A 19670-nucleotide genomic window follows, 5' to 3' on the forward strand; every position below is an offset into this window, starting at 1 on the left:
CTCAGTCCGTAGGGAGTTGGGTTGGGAACCAGAGGGTAAGGACCAAAGTACAGACTGTGGATCGGTAGCTGGAGAGATGACACTTCACCTCCTAGGCACTGCCAGGTGCCCTTGAGCAAGGCACTTCATCCCCCCAACCGATCAGGACACTGGCGGCCCACTCACTCTGATATCTCTCCATTTGTGCATGAATAGGACCTGAGCATGTGTGTGTGTATTTCAGGACTGTGTGTAGTGATTACTAACAAATAAAAAAAGTAAATTGTAAATTGTCCGATGCTTTAGTTTGTGAACACAAGTCAGTTACAATAACATTATGATGGAAGTAAATGGTTGCTTTCTTGATTAGTTTCAATGCTTTTGTTTTCTTTAGATTTAATATCTTTATGTAAAGCTTGTCAAGAAATTATGTAATCTGTTTACAAGCCAAACAGACAAACTTACAAAGCTTGTAGAATGGAGAACATTAAATTCAATTCAATTCAATTTTATTTATAGTATCAATTCATAACAAGAGTTATCTCGAGACACTTTACAGATAGAGTAGGTCCCAACAGTTCTAGTAGTTTCCTCCAGAGCAAGCAAAAGTGCGACAGTGGCGAGGAAAAACTTCCTTTTAGGCAGAAACCTCGATTAGACCCAGGCTCTTGGTAGGCGGTGTCTGACGGGCCGGATAAACGACTACAGACTGGACACTTTCAGAGCCTGATCATTTTCTCACTTGCAGCATATCAAAATTAGAATTGCCATCAAACAGTAATGTTCAATGTAATTGAAGCAGAAACCCCGGTAAATCGTCTGCATTAATGTATGACTTAATATACAGTAAGTCATTCTTACAGCAGGCCTATATTCGGTGTTCTCAACAGCTGCTTTTAACTTCTTCAGTTCAGTGAATCCCTGCAGCCATGTGAAGCCACAATAGATCAATCTGCAGCATTGTGTCAGGGACATTAAAGGGATAGTTCGGATGTTTTGGAGCTGGGTCGTATGAGCTATTATCCGTACTCAGTGTATTACCTATAGTAGATGGAGGTTGGCACGCCCCAGTTTGGAGAAGCAGGCAGGAGTAGTGACATGCAATATACTGATGTAGACAGGGACAGCAGCCTAAAGAATTTTAGATTTTTCTTTTAAATCAATGTCAGTTTGAGTGTGCATAATATACCCAAACCTGTTTTCGTGAACCATACGTTTGAAAAGCTACGCAAAGTTAAGCACTGTATTTTGTATGATTTACAAAACAATTACGTGCTTTGTGCACCACATGGACTGTATAAGAACGGGAGCAGATTTTGCTGTCAGGGGGGGAAAAAAGACTTTCACCTGAGTAATATGTGCTCCTTAGGAAGGTTTTAATACAAACCATGATCTTTTCATAAATTTCACTAGTTGTTTTGGTGCCTAAACCTAAGAGTATATTTACAGTTGTGAAGAAGGAGGAAAATATTTTCTCTATAAACTTCATTCGTATGACTTCAACATACACAACCTCCTAGTATGTACTCATTAAAGTTGACATGTGACACCAAAAGTGATCAGAATCACAGGACTTGGAGGAGAAAGGAATCTGTGAAAGACGAGAAAACCACATTACACACTCCCATGTCACAATTTTAGCAACTTTGTAAAAGCAGTAATCTGACTGCTAAAACTTTGTTTCATCCTAATAATGACAGACAGAAGTGTGAATATAGGTGGAGTTCTAAATGCGCTTTTGTGATGTGCACAGGGAGCCTTTACACACTAGGCATAAAATCATTTCTGGAGAATATTTATCAAAAATCTCATTGTGTAAATAACATTTTTTTATAGCACCAATAGTCAACCACACAATATATTCGTAATATATCGACATTGAAGTATTTGGTCAAGAGTATTTTTATATTTGATTTGCGCAGTAACGCTCAGCACTTACCGGAAAAGTTCCCCCCAGAGTAACGGGTTATCTGTTGGTCCATTTCTTTAACTGTCTATGGCGAGAACTCTTTCCGCTGTACCTCTTTTGTGTGTTTCAAAGTTTTGTCCAGCAGGTGGAGCTCTAACACCGACTAGTGCACTAACACTCATTTCCTTGTAAGTAAAGGTATGAACTAAACACCAAGAGAAGATTTGGTTGAAATACACTCCCGTCATTTATGTTTTTAAACGTGCTTGTGTTGAGCTAATTTTGAAGAACATGTGAATAGTTGGAAAAAAAATGTCGAACTTTTTTAGTTTGTGAACTTTGTTTACTTTCACTTTCATCCGAATGGAGGATGTGGCGCAGCAACTCTCAGCCTGGTGAGTAAATTACCAAACTAAATACAAACAGATGAACAAACTCCGTGTTGGTAATTAGAAAAAGATTTGATATTATTATATTATCAAGCGTGTCGGCCTACAACGTAATTCATCTGATTGTTGATGGTTGTCGGACAGCTTACTGTAGGGAAGGGTGGGCCTCTACTGCACGGCTTGTAAAACATAGCGGTTACAAAATCAGAATTAAATAAGAAAGTCTTGATTTCAAAGCATCCCTAACATTATAGACTAGACTCGCACACAGCAGGGTAGACTGACAGATGTTTCGGATCAATATGGACAAACTTTAACCGGAAAGAAATGACGTGCTTACTGAATCTGCTTCATTCAGAAGAAGAAAATTGATGTAACCCTTTTTAGAATAAGCGATATGTCTGAAGATTTGGTCAGTTTATGATTTTTAAGATCTAAAGCATTTTAATAAAGCTGTTTCTGTTTGACTGTAAAGTAATCGCCACCGCATAGAAAACTAACGAGGAAGAAAACCCCTTATTCATGACGTCTACTGTAATAAAGGCTACTGAGGCGTTATACTTCTTTCTAGCCTGCTGTCACTTATTAAAATATTACTGCTGCTAGGCTATCACTTAGCCTACTATAAGACTGGCATATCTAAACAAGTCATGTTAAAGGGATTGTTTGTAAGAATATAATATTGTTTAACATGTTGCAGTTTCTTTGGAAATCTTTAGATCATTCGAGGAGTGGGCACATTCCTCAAAGTTTATTTATCCAATGTCTAATTATGATATCGTAATTCATCTATATAGTGTCTATACTGTACAGTGTGATCACACTCTACTCACATGTCTCTCAACATATGTAGTTGAAATGTCAGTTATGTCTATTATAGAATTTAAATGTATTTGTTTGAGATAGTGTTTTTTGAACATTTAAGCATGTTATCCTGTTCTACAAATGTAATAGAAACCCCAAATACAAGTATGAACGTTAAATGAGCATGATATTGTAACTTTAACATGTCAGTATGTTGTTATCTTACTCTGTAGTGATTGGACTTAGGGACTACAGAAGTTTGTGGAGTTTTTATTCCTGGTGTTTCAGCTTCTTGATGTTTGTGACAATAACAGATGATTGTGTAACAGCTGCTTAAAAATACAGATTTGAAGTGATTGAAGGAAAGACATCTTACAGGCCTCATTAATCCTTACAGGATTCAACAATTGATCTGTACTATCATCGGGGGACAATGGATTTGTTGTGTGGGCACAAAATGAAACATACAAATTGAACATTAAAAGAAAACGCACCAGAGAAATGATCCACCCTTAAATACTTATAATTCAAATAACTCTTCTCCTGGATGTCACAATGAAAGCAGACTATTAGTTTGTCTCCCTGTATAAATAAATATGGAGGAATAATAGGAAGTCTAGATTTATATTGTATCCCAATAAAGTTAAAAGTCTGTCACACCTTCGGTTAGGATTATGCAACAAAATATTGGACTATAAAGTTCAGACACCTTAACTGCAGTCAGTCTTTGACATAGATAACATGATAGCAACATAGATAACCCATGTTACTACGTGAGACAAGCACAAAGGTGTCAAAGGTGTCCTGGATACAGGGATCCTTTTTTAACCAGTTTGTTATTTTGTGTTTGAAGGGTTATACAACCAACCGCTGGTCTCCAGCTGAGCTTCTTCTAGTGTTTCCAGCATAGTGACAGTATGGCAGCTTCCACAGCATCTGGTGAGTACAGTCAGATTTACAGCAGAAAAATGCATTGACTCTATTCATTTCTTCAAAGGGGCTATATTTTATGTTAAATTCCTCTTAGCAGGCAAAAGGTTCTGTCTCATAGGTCAGTACTAGGACAACATCTATACCACTAGATGGAGACACAGGATTCAGTATTTGATAATCGGTTTTAATCCATTACTGCCACTGCTTTCAGTTCGTAGCCTACTTTCTTAAATAAAGAAATCCAACATCCCAATACAATATTGAATTAATGTCACTAATAATAAATACTATCTTGCAGTGTAGAGGTAAGTAGGTATCAGTATTTTTTTCTTTTGGGTCAGTGCTCCATCTAATAGGAACACAAACTCTAACTAACAATATCTACAGTCTCTAACAATATCTAGTATTAATCTTACATTGTTTATCATGTTAATAGCTGTCTGTCTAACTAACAATATTCTAGTATCTATCCTATAGTGTCTATCATGTTAATAGCAGTGTATCTGGACCTCAAGAGCGTTCTGAACAGTTAATAGTCTGGAAGACTTTTTAACTTTAACCTTGGCTAACATTAGCTTAGCAGACAAATGGAGACTGAAAATAGTTAGCAGGACCCTTTGGGTGCCATCAGATTACAGAACAGTGAGTTGTTATGTAGCTAAAATGGACAACCTATTATTGTAATGACAAACTACCGCTATTTACTTTCAAGATGAGCATTTATGAAAAATATTTTAAAGAGAATTGAATAAGTATTCATCTTTCACAGCTAGTCATGTTAGGAAGGGATAGCATCACAACCTGTGGACAGCAGCAATGATAATAGCCACCAAACACTCTTTTAATAAGCAGGCTGTATATGTGGGAAATATATTTAAGGATACGTTGACATTTTCTGGTGGAAAGTTAGACAATAATGTCAGTCCCCCACATAATTTCCTTATGTTTACTGTAATAATACATGTTTTATACATTGAACCTCATTTGAGCTTCAACAATAATACTGCAAGTGTCTGTCATTCTCCTACTGATTCAACATAAAATAATCTCAAATGTTGCATTGACTGAGGTTTGATTTTCTGAAATGCTATTTCTCTGTTTTCTTACAGAAGGAAACAGTGTGAGACCTCTGCGCCACTGCAGCAGCTGTCCGATTCTTCCCCCTTCCAGTGAGTTCAGCTGATCTTACTCATTAAGTGTTATGTTAGTTATTCTTCAGTTTGTCTGGAGCTGTTGTCAGAGCAGCAACTACTTCAGCAGCTGTGCTACTAAACCCACAAATCTGCAGCATATTTGTAGGTGAAGCCCATACATGAGCTCATTTCAGATACAAATGACTATCATTATGGGCAATAACTTATTTTAACCATGTATAAAAAAGGCTATGCATTTTGATCTAATTTGTTCTTTTAAAATTAAATTAAATTGTGTTTGTGATAGTACATAGATATTATGGTTAAATTAACAAAATGTTTGTGTGCTTCAAAACACACAAACAATTAGTTTAACCGATGGGACTAGAAAATATTAATTTATTATTTAAATATTAATTGATGATTAATTGATGATTAAATGACACATTGTCATTTAAACAATTAATTTAGCAGATATATCTGGATTTGAAAGTCAGCTCTATTGGAATAAAACTCAATCATTTATGAGTAATAAATCTTTTAAATGTAATATCTATTCTTCAAGATTTTGGAAGTTTTTTTTGATTGTCAGAATTATTTCGGTTGCAAGGTGATTTCCTAAGCTTTATTAACTCCAACTGTTCAGCTACATTTAAAGGTGCTGTCTTTAGTAAAAGTGTTATGGTAGCTCATCATGAGGACAATCATGTATAATATAATATAATTGTAAAATTTACTATAATTAGCACAGAGCCCCTTATTTGCTCCTGGGTGCTTTATATGGGCAAGTCTGCTCATGGCTTTATTGCAAGCCAAGATGAATTCCTCTTAGCTTAAGACACAATGGGCCTGAGTTTTGCTTGTCAGCTGGAAAAAAGAGAAATGAAAATGTTGGTCCAGAGTCAGAGCCTGGTCCATAGTGACACTTAATTTAGTAGGTAGAGGGAAGAGACCAAGTAGTAAGTAGGGAATCATCTATAATCCAGTTTTGGTCAAGTGAGTGTCAAAGTTCAGGCAGTTATTTAAAATGGACAATTTTGTCCCCTTTGGAGGATTAAATGAGATGATGTATTGTTGAATATCATCTGTGTAGCAGTGCTTGCAGATACCTTTTAAAGTGTCTTATTATCTGTGGATGCATACACAAGGCAAACAAAATAGGACCAACACAAAGTTTCGCATTATTAACTTTTATTCATTCAGGGAAGGTTCACTGAGAGGCAGCCTCTGTCTCTATAACACTGGGGGAGTTGAAGGTTAGGGGCTTGCTCAAGGGCACCTCCGTGGTGGTAATAAGGGAGGGAAAAGTGCTGCTCTTTCACTCCGGGTCTGGGGGTTAAACCAGCAACCCCATGGTCATAAGCGTTGGTCTCTAACCATTAGGCCGCCAGTGTCCCATATAGTTAGTTATGGAGGCATTATTACCAACATCGACTCCTATCAGAGAGGTAGGAGGAGAACCACTGCAGGACTGACCCAAAGATACACACCCCTTGCCAACATCTGTTTATTAGCAAACTGTGGTTCCCGGTGGCAAAAGCTGCAGTGAGATGCAATAGTACCAAAAAGAAAACACTCTCCTGCATCACCATGTTTGAAAAATATAATTTGAAAAAAATAACTGAAAATAGCTTTTTCTTTTGAGTCCCCCTATGGAAGCCAGACTGATACCTGTTGCTGCTAGCAACTCCTTTCTATAACTTTGCCCATTGCTATACTGGGCAACTTGGATATAGGCCTCTAAGTAAGGGTAGAGACTTCTCTTTGACAACATACTTCAGATGTGAGTCCAAGGTCTAGATGGTTGACAGCTTTTTTGCTGGTCCACCAGTTAGGGTGTATGTTTCATCATAATCTTGTTAGATTGGTCTTGTATCAGGTTCAGTGCTTGTTTTTCATTCTAATTCATGTTTCGCTTTTCAGTGTCAGAGCTGAGGGTGGTTCTGCTGGGGAACAGCTGGTCTGAGAGGAGTTCAGTGGGAAACTTCATACTGGGAGAGACTGTTTTCAAGACTGAGGAGGAACCAGACCACTGTCTGAGAGAAAAAGGACAGTTACAGGACAGAGGGATCGTTCTGATCAACACTCCAGATCTGCTGCATCCCAACATCTCTGAAAGCAAACTAAGAAAACATGTAGAAAACTGTGTGAGACTCTCTGATCCTGGACCTCAAGTGTTCCTGCTGGTTCTACAACCTGAAGACTTCACTGGGAAACACAAAGTAAAGCTTTGCCAAATCTTGAAACTCTTCAGTTATCAATCATTTGACCATTCATTGATACTGATATCAACACCCAAAGAGGAGAGATCAGCTTTCAAAGACAAAGATGGACAAAACCAGTCATTAAAAGACATGATCACAATGTGTAGATACAGATACTTGAAGCAGAAGAACTTTACACTTTCAGAGCTGTTAACACGTTTAAATCAAACTGCAACAGAATGCAATGGAGAGCATGTGAGCTGTGATGTATTTGAGGATGCAGGTTTGAGCATGACACCAACATCTGGACACATCAGACCAGCTTTAAACCTGGTTCTGTGTGGGAGGAGAGGAGCTGGGAAGACTTCAGCAGCCAAGGCCATTTTAGGACAGACAGAGCTTCGTTCAGTCTCCAACTCATCAGAGTGTGTTAAACATCAGGGAGAGGTGTGTGGACGTTTTGTTTCCCTGGTGGAGCTGCCTGCCTTGTATGGAGAAGGTCAGGAGGTAGTGATGGAGGAATCATTAAGATGTATCTCCCTCTGTGATCCTGAGGGCGCGCATGGCTTCATCCTGGTCCTACCTTTGGGTCCCCTCACTGATGAAGACAAGGGAGAGTTAGAGACCATCCAGAACACTTTCAGCTCTCGAGTCAATGACTTCACCATGATTCTGTTCACTCTGCAGTCAGACCCTAAAGCTCCAGCTGTTGTTAAGTTTCTAAAGAAAGACAATGGCATCCAGGAGCTCTGTCAGAGCTGTGGAGGAAGATATTTTGTTCTCAACATCAAGGACCAGCAGCAGATCCCAGAGCTCTTGAATGCTGTGGAAAATATGAGAGTTGAAGGATCCAGATGCTTCACAAAGGACACATTCACCAAGGCTCAGGTGGAGAAGGTTTCAAGACTTGAAGCTGAACTGCATGATGTGAAACAAAATACTGCCATAGGAGGTAATGATGAGAGTCAGAGCAGAGAGTGTCTCAGGATGGTGCTGATTGGGAAGACTGGCAATGGGAAGAGTGCAACAGCAAACACCATTTTGGGCAAAAAGCACTTCAAACCCAGAATCACACCAAAGCCAGCAACCAAGTCTTGTAAGAAAGCAATCGGAGAGATTGATGGACAGCCAGTTGTTGTCGTGAACACCCCCGACTTGTTTGACAAGAGTTTGTCTGATGATAAAGTTCAGCAGGAGATTCATAAATGTATCAGCATGTTGTCTCCTGGACCTCATGTGTTCTTACTGGTGCTGCAGATCGGGAATTTCACACAAGAGGAAAAAGACTCTGTGGAACTGATAAAGAAATATTTTGGCAAGAAGTCTAAAGATTTCATCATCATCATATTCACCAGAGGAGACGATCTGGAGGATGAGTTATTTGAGAGTTATGTCGAACACTGTGATGGCTTTGTCAAAAAACTCATCATTGACTGTGGAGGGAGATACCAGGTCTTTAACAACAAAGATGACACAAACCGCACACAAGTCAAAGAGCTGCTGACCAATATCGAGACCATGGTGAAGGAAAATGGCGGCTGCTACAACAATGAGATGTTTGACGACACAGAGGGATACGTACAAATACAAGTGCAGAAGATCTTGAAAGAGAAGGAAGAAGAGATGAAGAAAAAGGATGAGGACCTCCGGAGAAAACACGAGGAAGACTTGAAAACACTAAAAAACAAAGTCAAAGAAGAGGAGAGAAAACTGAGAGTAAAACAGCTACAGGAAAAAGATGAATGCATCAACGAGGAGCGGGAGAAGAGAAAGAAAGAACGGGAAGAAGACGAGAGGAGACACAAAAAACAAGAAGAAGCTATGCGACAGGAATGGAGAAGAAAATTGGAAGCTTCAGAGAAAACAGCCCAGTTAGAAAGAGAGCTCAAGGAAAACGCTGAGAAGAAGCTGGAGCTGTTTAGAAAAGAGACAAAGAGAGATCGAGATGCCTGGGATAAGGAAAGAAAGGAGACCTGGGAACGAATACGTCAAGAGGATAAAAAAAATCTAGAGGAGGAGAAAAACAGCTTCAGGAAGCTCCAAGAAGAGTACCATTTCAAGAGAAAAAAGTGGATGTTTTATGTGGTTGTGCTGCTGTTGTTTCTCTCGTTTCTATTAAGTTATATATATTTCTGAGTTAGAAACACACAAACTGCAGACAGCCCTACAACAAAGGTGGCAGGTTTACATTTGTTGACTACACTACAGATGTCTCTATCTTGATTACCCAGGGCCATCATGCAAGGAGGGCCCAAAAAGATGCTGGAATGAATAGCTGTGGATGAGGGTAGGGGCCGATAAAAAATGCCTTTCTACAGGGCCCAGAATTTTGTGCTTACGCCCCTGTGTGACAGGAAAGCCATTTTCTCATATGAACTCTGGACAATGTCTTGAGTTTTCCTTTTACACATGTAGCACCCGACAGGAGATTTTTCCTTTGAGGCGTGTTCTTACTTACTGTAAATCAATGTTTCCCAAACTGGGTAATAGCTGTCGGGTCGCGACCCAAAATGGGTCGCAGACCCGTTTTATTGGGTCGCCAATTGGCAGAGTAATGCATATCAATCTTATGAGCGTTCTTTTTTGTTACACTGGTCCGTTTAGATCCGATGCTTTCGGGTTTTTTTCTCTCTCTCTCTCTCTCTCTTCTCTTATCTTAGGAGGGGATAAGAAAATGAGTTGAGAAAAGGGTGAGACACAGAAAGCAGAATAGAGACCTTTTCTGTTTTTGTTTACTTTTTGTAATGGAATAAATATACTTCATATACCAGGGCTGCCAACTGTCACGCATTGGCCGTGAGACACACGCATTTGACTGGTTTCACACGCTCACACGCCACAACCCCGATGTCTCACGCTGAAGTGTCAACCCGGTCGGTCAAATTTCTGAAAGATGAGTTTATCTATAGAACTACCTGTTGAGCCACTCGTGATCGACTATAGTGCTTTCAGAGACTGTGACGGTGTTCAAGAGCGCTCTCCGTCTGTGGAATTTTTTAAATGTCGCAAAATGAGAACATTTTTTTCACGAGCCATCCCAGGTGCACTTCCCCGGCTTCAGGTATGTGCTCTGAGTATCACAGACCGTCCGTCGCTTCGTGTCCACTCTCTGTAAAGATAGAGGTGAGCAGCGCGGCTGGCAGCGAGCAGCTTCAGTTCATGTTAGCGGACCCGCTCTGCTGTGGGGGGGGGGGGGGGGGGGGGGGGGGGGGGGGGGGGGGGGGGGGGGGCAGTGACACGTTGCATCCGTGCATGGATCTCCGATGAAGAGCAGCGTACAGCTCCTATAAACTCTGTCAGAGACCCAAATGGGCCTCAGTGTCTGTCAGACGGAAATAGAGTAAGTGGGGCCCAGAGGATGAGGGCCAAACATTACTAAGCCTTTGTACAAAGGTTAAAGGATTTGAATTTATGTAAATCAGTGTTTCTCATTCTTTAGAATTTCAGGGGTCTTAGTTGATCCCCCAACATTAATTTAACTTTGGGTCCCTGGTCCCTACACCAGGGACCCCAAAACCTGTTCACCACAGACCCAGATATTCTCAGCTGATGCTACTGTTATATTATGCTACTGTCTCTTCATGTGATTCATTATGTTTGGCCCTAGGGAGAGCCCCATCCCCCACATATAACACATCCCAGTTTAAACCCTGAATGATAATGATGCTGAAAGAGCCAAAGAAATTTCTTTGTATGTGGCAAAATATGCCCCCCCCAAATCTCACTCCAAGGTTTGGGGGAAAGTTAGCAGCTCTGATATACATTTAAATTCATGGTTTGTTTGGTCTTTTGTCCACAGTTTAAACATGTAGATGTTACAATGATTCATGGTCTATTTTTGTAAAGTCGGGTCCCGGGGAGACACCAAATTTCTCTTTTGGGTCTTGAGCTGAAAAAGTTTGGGAACCACTGCTGTAAATAATCCGTTGGATCTAGGCCGGGGTGGTGCCTGGGTAGTTCCATTCGTTACATTTTTTACAATCCTGCCGTCCGCCCTCACGACAGAACTTCCTGAATCTTGTTTCTCCATTGAGACATTTATTATGTAATTCTTCCTCCTCAGACAGGGTTCAAAACCCATCTAGCACCATCTACCTGCCAAATCCTGGTGGCTGGTAGATTTGCTTGACTTACTAGTCAAAAAAACAATGATAGTCGAGTGTATGGTAAAAATCCACTTGCCATTTGGCTGGTGGACGAAAAGTTTTTTTAACCCTGTCCTCAGGTGTTTTTTCTTCCAATAATGTGCTAGCCCGATGATAGAAACGGCATCAAAATGCCCACACATTCACTGTCAATTCTCCAGACAATGAGCTGCTCTATTCACACATGGGCCGTTGGAGAATACACAGTCTTTGTATTAAGGAGCTGGCATGGTAAAGTGTGTTTAATGTCCGGTCAAACTGATTTGGACATCTGAAGCTCCTCCATGTAGTGTCTAGATAAGTTCAGGGTTGCAGTGCATGTGTAAAAGCACTTAATATTAATATGTGTATATTTATAATAAATATAATAACCGTAAAGTGTAGACTCTGTATCATGACTGACATCACTGACACTAACATGACCTGACATACGTGTTTATCTTAGCTTAGCGTAGTAGAAAGACTGGAAGCACTGGCTGTCATCAAAACTCAAAAAACACTCCCTCTAGCTACTAAAAATTGTCTTTTTAGCTAGTTAGCTACCAGGTGAGTCACAATCCATCCAAATGTAAGGTGGATTTGCTTTTAATTATGAAACATGGCAAAGCTGTATGGTCCAGTTTAAAGATAGGACTCTTAATACGCAGCTTTTGTTGGTCAGTAAATCCTTTAAAAATTGAAAGCTAACTGCTGTTTTGTTTTCTTTTTCTGCAACTCTACATATGCATAAATAAGACAATTCTAAAGGTGTTTGATGGAGCTAGGCTAACAGTTTGCCCTTGCTTTCAGTCTTTGTGCTAAGCTAGCTATCATATTGCTAAAATAAATCTGTATTGAACAGACTCTAATTAGACTTGAAAGCTGTGCAAATAAGATAATTTATTAAAATGTCAGAGAGGTCCTAAGTGAGTTGTTAGTTGTTTGGCTAATCCAATGTGCATTATTTGTTTTATTGTTACTCATATTTTAAATCCATTCATTTACAAATTCCTGTATTTATAGATATTGTCACCTTGATTACTAATACTTGTTAAGCTGGAACACGCTTCTTTGGGTTGCATGTTAGTGAAAATCACAGGGGCTGTTTGGAAACATTTGTGTTGCTGGAAGTAACCCATGTCCTTACCTGTTTTGTACAGCCGAAGTATATAATGCTTTATTGAGCCTTCCAAGCAGCATATGAGAATCACTTTTGGTTGTGATCCATTGTTCCCAATGGAAAACGAGGCTGTACAGAGTTCACAATAGATGCATGTATTATTAAGTCCTGGAGAAGATCCTTTAATTCAGTAAAAGTACTAATACCACACTGTACAATTACTATGTTAGCATTTCACTGAAAATGTATGTACCATAAGTATAATTATGAACTCAAGTTACAGTATTACAAATGTAAAGATGTCCCCTCTGACTCTTGTGTATTCTTAACTTACTGAATGGTTTTGTGTTTAGCCTTCTTTAGCTTCTATGTGGAAACTGTCATGCTTCCTCTAAGTTTCACCAAAAGGTTGTGTCACTGTTCTTTAATGAGCTCTTATATTTGACACTTTCACAGTTCTGATTAAATGCAATTTGTGTACTTTTTTCTAGGTGAAATGTGTATATAATTAAATATATATATTGACCAACTATTCACACCAAAATAAATGTACATGTTCAATTTTCAAAATGTTATTGTAAAAAAGGAAATTTGCAACACATCCATATTTTAAGTCAATAAGAGACTGCAAGTAGTGGAAGGAGGCAGTTGTTATCCTGTGAAAATAATAGAATTGACAGTTGTGTTGTTTTTCCTTACATGAGTTTTCTACTTACACTCTAGAATGCGGACAGTCGGGTTTGACTTCAGGATTGTGATTAGCATTAGTGAAGGCAGCTTGTAAATACTGATGTCTTGGGCCCACATTCGGCAGCTTTGCATGAGAATAGGTGAGTTTCACTCAGACAAATTCAATCCAGATGGTGGTGATGAAGAAGAGGAAGGCCTGAACAGACCAAATAGCTGAAGACATTCACTTGAAATAGTTTCTAAGCAACTTGTTGGTTCTTTAGTTGTCTCAAAATCTGTAAGTCTGCAACTAGATGTTTTTATGGATCTGTATTCAATCAGTGATAGTTTATTCACTAAGTTTCAGGAACGAATTAGAGTGCACTAATACATAGTTATTTGAAGGTTTGACACTGCAGCTCAATCCATTTATTGCAGGCTTATCAAGAACAACTTGTACTATTTTAAATAATTAGCGTGATGTGCATCATGACTGCCAATTTTCAACTGATTCATTGGCAGACCTAGTATTTTGGCACATCCTGCAGTCCATTGGTTGGTGTAAAGCTGCCTCATGGTCTTTATGCAGGTGTCTGTCCAGATGATATGACCTCACAGATAAAATTACATAAATGTTTCTGCTATTGTTATCCTTTTAGCTTTGCATCAAGAAGAGTCATCTGGAGTCAAATCAGGGATGTCCTACATTATAAACCTCTAGGCTTTTGGGCACGTTTGGAGCAAAAATCTTTAGAAATGGCAAAATACATAATATTAAAGTTTGCAAATAGGAAAGAGTGACCAAGTTCATAAATGCTTTATTTGGAACACAGGATGGAAAATATAAAATTGCTTTCACACTGGACATTTGTAAATGGCTACATGGTGGCACTATTTACAGACTACAGCAACCTCTTTTAAGGTCTAGCAAGCTTTCCTTTCAATGTTACCATTGCTTGTAAAAACAAATTACGTTTGCCTTGATGCCATTTACTGCATTTGTTTTTTATGTGGCTGGTGGTTAGGCTTTCCAAATTTATGTGGTACATTAACTAAATCTCATGTCATCTTTAGAGACCTTACACCAAGACTCAGTACTTGGCCATGCAATTAAGTTGCCAGGAATTTGATGCAGCATTACAAGTGCCATCCTTTAGTTCTATCATATTTAAGAAACATCACCAACGTCCTCTTAACATAATCCTTCAGAAACTTCGGTACAAACATAAGGGGATTTGTATCTTTAGAGTCTTTATCTAAAGAGTCTGCTCATTGCTGTGAACACACAAATAAGTTAAAGTCAGCAGATAAATAGGTTAATTACCTCCTCTAGTCTGGTGGAAGCGGGAAGCTGTTAAAAGTTGAAGACTTGTCTTTTGTAAAAATTGTGCATTGCTGTAAAGAATCTTTAGTGATAAGGATCTTGCGCAAGACTAATTTAAAATGTATGAACTCAATGATGACAGAGTTGCTGTAAACAATATTGACATTTTATTGCTCAGTAAACATTGCTGTGGGATATTGATACAGCGCAACACTTGTAGAAAAAGATGTTTAGTGATAATACTGTTTTCTTTGACCGGCAGTAGTAGTTAACACCAGCAGAGTGAAAGCTGTGAGTGGAGTTTAAAGAACATATTCAGAAAGTGTTGAGGTTCTGCCGTGCTGAAACATTAATGTAAACCGTAGCTTGATTCAGTTTGTGTGTGGCATCTTAGTCTGAGAGAGTTCTAGTTAGATGGAACAATTCTGCCAGGGCAGGGGAGGTTGTGGAGGTTTCTAGAAGCACTTGCGGTGGACGATGGCAGGGCCAGACTCATCATACTCCTGCTTGCTGATCCACATCTGCTGGAAGGTTGAGAGGGAGGCCAGGATGGAACCGCCTATCCAGACGGAATACTTCCTCTCTGGGGGAGCGATGATCTGGAGGTGAGAGAACCGGTAAGACGGGGAGCAGCGATACGGTAACATTCATGGACTGACCATTGCAAAGGTTATTACGGAACCTGCCATACAACTAGCAAGAAAAAAAAAAGTTTGAGATTAATTCTTTTGTAACTGTACCTTGATTTTCATAGTGGGTGGGGCAAGGGCAGAGATCTCCTTCTGCATGCGGTCTGCAATGCCAGGGTACATAGTGGTGCCACCGGAGAGCACAGTATTTGCATACAGGTCCTTTCGAATGTCAACGTCGCACTTCATGATGCTGTTGTAGGTTGTCTCGTGGACACCAGCAGACTCCATTCCTGAACACATGGACAGAAGAGTCAGGGACAATTAAAATGTTGATGCTCCTACAAGACCAGAAACAAACCAAATAAATACTGATGGCAGCGGAGATAACTAACTGAAGTGTTCAGACCTATACAAGATCAGAGTGATTGGTCAAAACTCTGGACTGACACTAAACCAGACATGGGAAATCAAAGTCAAGTTTGCTTCAAGGAAAGATAATCCCCAAGATTGACCTCAAGGAAGCAATATCAAGAGGAGGCAAGACCCACGTGCAGCCTGATAATTTAATGTTTTATAAAACTTACTTTGTGATAAAAGGGTCATAGTCACAGCACTAGTTAATACAACTCATTTTCTGTTGATACTTGATAAACCTCAATACCCACCAATAAACGAAGGCTGGAAAAGTGTCTCGGGGCAACGGAACCGCTCGTTGCCGATAGTGATGACCTGTCCGTCAGGAAGCTCGTAGCTCTTCTCCAGGGTGGAAGAGGCTGAAGCTGTCTGCATCTCCTGCTCAAAGTCCAGAGCCACGTAGCACAGCTTCTCCTTAATGTCTCTTACAATCTCACGCTCAGCTGAAGTTCAGGAGTGAAAATATTTTGGGTTACAAAATGAAAGTAGAATCTTTTGGAGGTTATACTTTGTCTTTGAAAGCCAAGTTAGATTATAAACTGGGTCTGTGTTAAAGTGAAACTCCTACCAGTGGTGGTGAAGCTGTAGCCTCTCTCTGTGAGGATCTTCATCAGATAGTCTGTCAGATCTCTGCCAGCCAGGTCCAGACGCAGGATGGCATGAGGCAGAGCGTAACCCTCATAGATGGGCACAGTGTGGCTGACACCGTCACCCGAGTCCATCACAATACCTGGGAGATAAAAAAACCACATTAACACAAAAAAAGAATTCTGACGTCACTTACCATGTTTCAATATGTTTTTCCTCTTTTGGCAAACAGATGTTAAGCATTATTGACTACTAAACCCAATGTCCTGTCATTTTGAGACACATTTAATGTTTTACCAGGCTAGCTTAGAGACACGCTTGTGTCTGACTTTTCACCTGTGGTACGACCGGAGGCGTACAGTGATAGGACGGCCTGGATGGCCACATACATGGCAGGACAGTTGAATGTCTCGAACATGATCTGGACCAAAGAGAAAAAGCTGTCACAGTGAAGCCAGGAAAACTGAACAAAAACCCTGTAGCACATTCCCCAGTACGATAGTCAAGAATGTTAGTCAACAGATTTTAGAGAGCATGAACACACCTGGGTCATCTTCTCCCTGTTGGCCTTGGGGTTGAGTGGAGCTTCAGTCAACAGGACAGGATGCTCCTCTGGGGCAACACGGAGCTCGTTGTAAAAGGTGTGATGCCAGATCTGTTTGACAGAACAGCCACTTAGTTTGAAAAGCTTGTTGCATTACTGTATAACCAAGTGTTTAGGCAAATATAAAGTCAGACAAGTCAAAACTGTGGCCGAGGGCAGCTTCCACTGATTTTGTTCCCTAAATACATTTGAGGTACTTAATTTACCAATATTTCACTGATAAAATATTCTACAGCGTAGTGAGAGATGCCACTTTCAATCTCCCATTTAAAGTGATGTTATACCAATTTTACATGCAATTTTCCGTGCAGTGCTTTTGGTCCAATAGTAACAGACCATCTGAATCTCAATGACTCAGGTAAACATGATCTCACCTTCTCCATGTCATCCCAGTTTGTGACAATGCCGTGCTCGATGGGGTACTTCAGGGTCAGGATGCCTCTCTTGCTCTGGGCCTCATCTCCCACGTAGCTGTCCTTCTGTCCCATTCCCACCATCACACCCTGCCCACACAAAACACCCCCTTTACTATCACTTGTTACACTGCATTCATCTGCTGGTTACATTTTATGGTCATGACACACAGGTGATGTTTACACAATGTTTGTACCTGATGTCTGGGGCGACCGACGATGGAGGGGAAGACAGCACGGGGGGCATCGTCTCCTGCAAAACCAGCTTTACACATGCCGGAGCCATTGTCAACAACAAGGGCTGCAACGTCATCTTCCATGGCTGAAAAGGAAACATTTAGATTAATGAGACATGCTGCTGGTTTTCTCCCAAAACACAGCTTTGTCCTTTAGTCAATTCTTTTAATTTGCAGGGTCTGTAAACTTTAAAAAAATCTGTTGTAGCAGCAAGATTTTCATCTTTTCGTACTAACTCACGGTCACAAAAATCAGGAGTCTTCATCTTAGTGATGAAACACCTGCCAGCATGATGAGTAAAAAGGTTGCAGAAACTTCTCAGCACTGATTTTTAACACTTTATATTTAATATATTAAATTACTTTATGTACCATTTGGATTTACAGCATGGTTTCTCTTAATGTTATGTTCTTTCTCCACAAAAAACAAATTTCAGCCCTCTTTTTTTTTTAAAGACATGGGGCTTCAAGTTGTAGGCCTACAAGCTGAAACTCTGGCTTTTGGGTCTTACAGTGTTTGTTTTTTTAAACAGTTCAGGCAAAACAACTCCAGTCTCTATAGGCTACAGTCTCTTGAGGCTGTATTTTTGTATTTTATGTAAATCACAGCACACAGGCTGTTCCTGAGCAACAAATTAAGTTTGTTATAATTCAGGGGGTTTGATTCTGGATCTGAAACAGGAAGTGTGAGATGCAGAAAGGAGAAGCCCTTATTTGGACCTTTACACAACTTACTCACTGAAAAAAGTTACAAATCAAATTTACCATAGGTTCCAGCACAAGTTGGTCTCAAAAACAAAAAACTATGTAATTACTTTTCACATTTTAACTAAATGTTTCTAAAAACAAAAGTAATTTCACAAGAAATATTCTTAAGTGTTTGTACAGATTTGGGTAATTGCTCATTCGCCAGTTAACCTTCACATACATGCCCCACAGTTTGTACCTAACATTATTTTATTGTTGTTTTAAACTGCAGTTTTAGCTGCTGGTAAACGCTAAATGAGAGTCAACTTGCAGAGATCTTGTCAATGACAGGCGGTTATCATCCACATTAAACAACGAAACCAGGCCAGTTTGTGTACAGATAGGCTACCTTAGAGAAGCAGGCCGCTTGCATTATTTTGACCCTGAACATTGCTTCTGTCAAAAGTCCCAATTAACACTGACAGACAACTTTACAGGATATGATGTTGTGCATGATGGCTATTTGCTCAGAGAGCAGCATAAAACTGACATGAATTACATTTTAAAGCATAGTCAAATGTCCGCGATGCTGCGTCCCCTGCCTGTCCCACACCTGTAGTGATTCTGACTATTGATCAATAGATCTTTTAATAAGACCCAACTGTAGCAGTTTCGTTTTGCGATATTTCACTAAAAAAACACTTAAAACCTGCCAAAAGCAGCTCTTACCTGTGCAGGTGAGTCTCGGGTGTGTCTGCCGGTGAAGTCTTGCTGATGTTTACCTACCACAGCTGTGCTGGAGAATGCTACACCTCAAGCAAAAGCGCGCGGGTTTTATTCGCGCACGCCGGACTGCTCGCTTTGTCCATAAAAGGTCACGCTCTCTCAGCTGACTCTCTCATTGGTCCAGGTGAAAAAGATCCCGCTGATTCTCTCAGCTCGCGTCCTGATTGGCTGGATTAGGCATCTGTCTTCAGGGGAAACAAAAAAAACTCAAGAAGCCCACCTGATGAATGGTGGTCAACATTGTCTCTCATTTAGCTGGTTTTGGTCTAGACCAACTTCTGAAGAAACATCTTTCTGTATAGCTGCTAAATGCTTCACTGTGTTCCCTAACTGTGTCTGTTTGGTACTGAGCCGATAGTTTGCAGTTGTTTTTTGACAGCAGAGAGTGAAACAGAACAGTTACAATGTGGCCGCTCTGAACAGACAGACTGAAACTCAGTATAAAGTTTCAGGGAAGCTGCAGATTCAGTTGATTATTCTCTGGATGTTCATCGAGGGACACCTATTTCATTTATTTCATACACTGATATTATACAGAGTAGTGATTATAGCTCCTTACAGTGGGGCTTGAAAGTTTGGGCCCCCCAGGTAAAGAATTGTGTTAATGTGCATAAAGAAGCCAAGAAAAGATGGAAACATCTCCAAAACGCATCAAATGACAGACTAGTCATTCGTATAATATGTTTTATTTCCATCATTTACACTTTCAAAATAACAGAAAA

General features: G+C 40.0%; 3 protein-coding genes across 6 annotated transcripts in view; 2 read left to right on the forward strand and 1 right to left on the reverse strand.

The window, feature by feature from the left end:
* Positions 1-422, forward strand: part of LOC117944344 (GTPase IMAP family member 4-like) — a 25521-nt gene extending 25099 nt beyond the window's left edge. Inside the window, exon 3 of the mRNA XM_034871047.1 lies at positions 1-422. This exon is cut by the window's left edge and continues 2029 nt beyond it. The gene's annotated coding sequence lies outside the window, so the exon portion shown is untranslated.
* Positions 1-9700, forward strand: part of LOC117944343 (GTPase IMAP family member 8-like) — a 19347-nt gene extending 9647 nt beyond the window's left edge. Inside the window, exons 1-4 of one of the 4 annotated variants that reach the window (XM_034871043.1) lie at positions 2071-2283; positions 3935-4020; positions 5124-5183; positions 7071-9700. In XM_034871043.1, the coding sequence (XP_034726934.1) occupies positions 3999-4020; positions 5124-5183; positions 7071-9487 (2499 nt within the window). In that variant the 5' untranslated portion in view covers positions 2071-2283; positions 3935-3998 and the 3' untranslated portion in view covers positions 9488-9700. Of the gene's footprint in view, positions 1-2070; positions 2284-3934; positions 4021-5123; positions 5184-7070 lie in introns of those variants that run through there. The other 3 variants (XM_034871044.1, XM_034871042.1, XM_034871046.1) reach the window with 3 other exon arrangements.
* On the reverse strand, positions 7556-19033 carry LOC117944346 (actin, non-muscle 6.2). Its single transcript, XM_034871049.1, has 10 exons — positions 18892-19033; positions 17437-17561; positions 17201-17329; positions 16767-16877; positions 16559-16643; positions 16203-16364; positions 15886-16077; positions 15329-15510; positions 14983-15187; positions 7556-7574 (listed from the first exon to the last, which is right to left on the reverse strand). Exons 2-9 carry the CDS (start codon positions 17557-17559, stop codon positions 15044-15046), a joined length of 1128 nt encoding a protein of 375 aa, XP_034726940.1. The 5' UTR covers positions 17560-17561; positions 18892-19033; the 3' UTR covers positions 7556-7574; positions 14983-15043.
* Between the last annotated feature and the right edge of the window lie 637 nt (positions 19034-19670).

The sequence above is a fragment of the Etheostoma cragini genome, chromosome 5 (genome assembly GCF_013103735.1).
Source record: "Etheostoma cragini isolate CJK2018 chromosome 5, CSU_Ecrag_1.0, whole genome shotgun sequence".
Lineage (NCBI taxonomy): Eukaryota > Metazoa > Chordata > Actinopteri > Perciformes > Percidae > Etheostoma > Etheostoma cragini.

What these genes read in the sequence shown, in the direction of transcription:
- LOC117944346 (XM_034871049.1), bottom strand. Translation starts at nt 17,559, where the DNA reads ATGGAAGATGACGTTGCAGCCCTTGTTGTTGACAATGGCTCCGGCATG. An exon ending in TCGGTCGCCCCAGACATCAG is followed by an intron (nt 17,330 to 17,436) that starts GTACAAACATTG and finishes TTGTGTGGGCAG; the next exon opens with GGTGTGATGGTGGGAATGGG. An exon ending in ACTGGGATGACATGGAGAAG is followed by an intron (nt 16,878 to 17,200) that starts GTGAGATCATGT and finishes TCTGTCAAACAG; the next exon opens with ATCTGGCATCACACCTTTTA.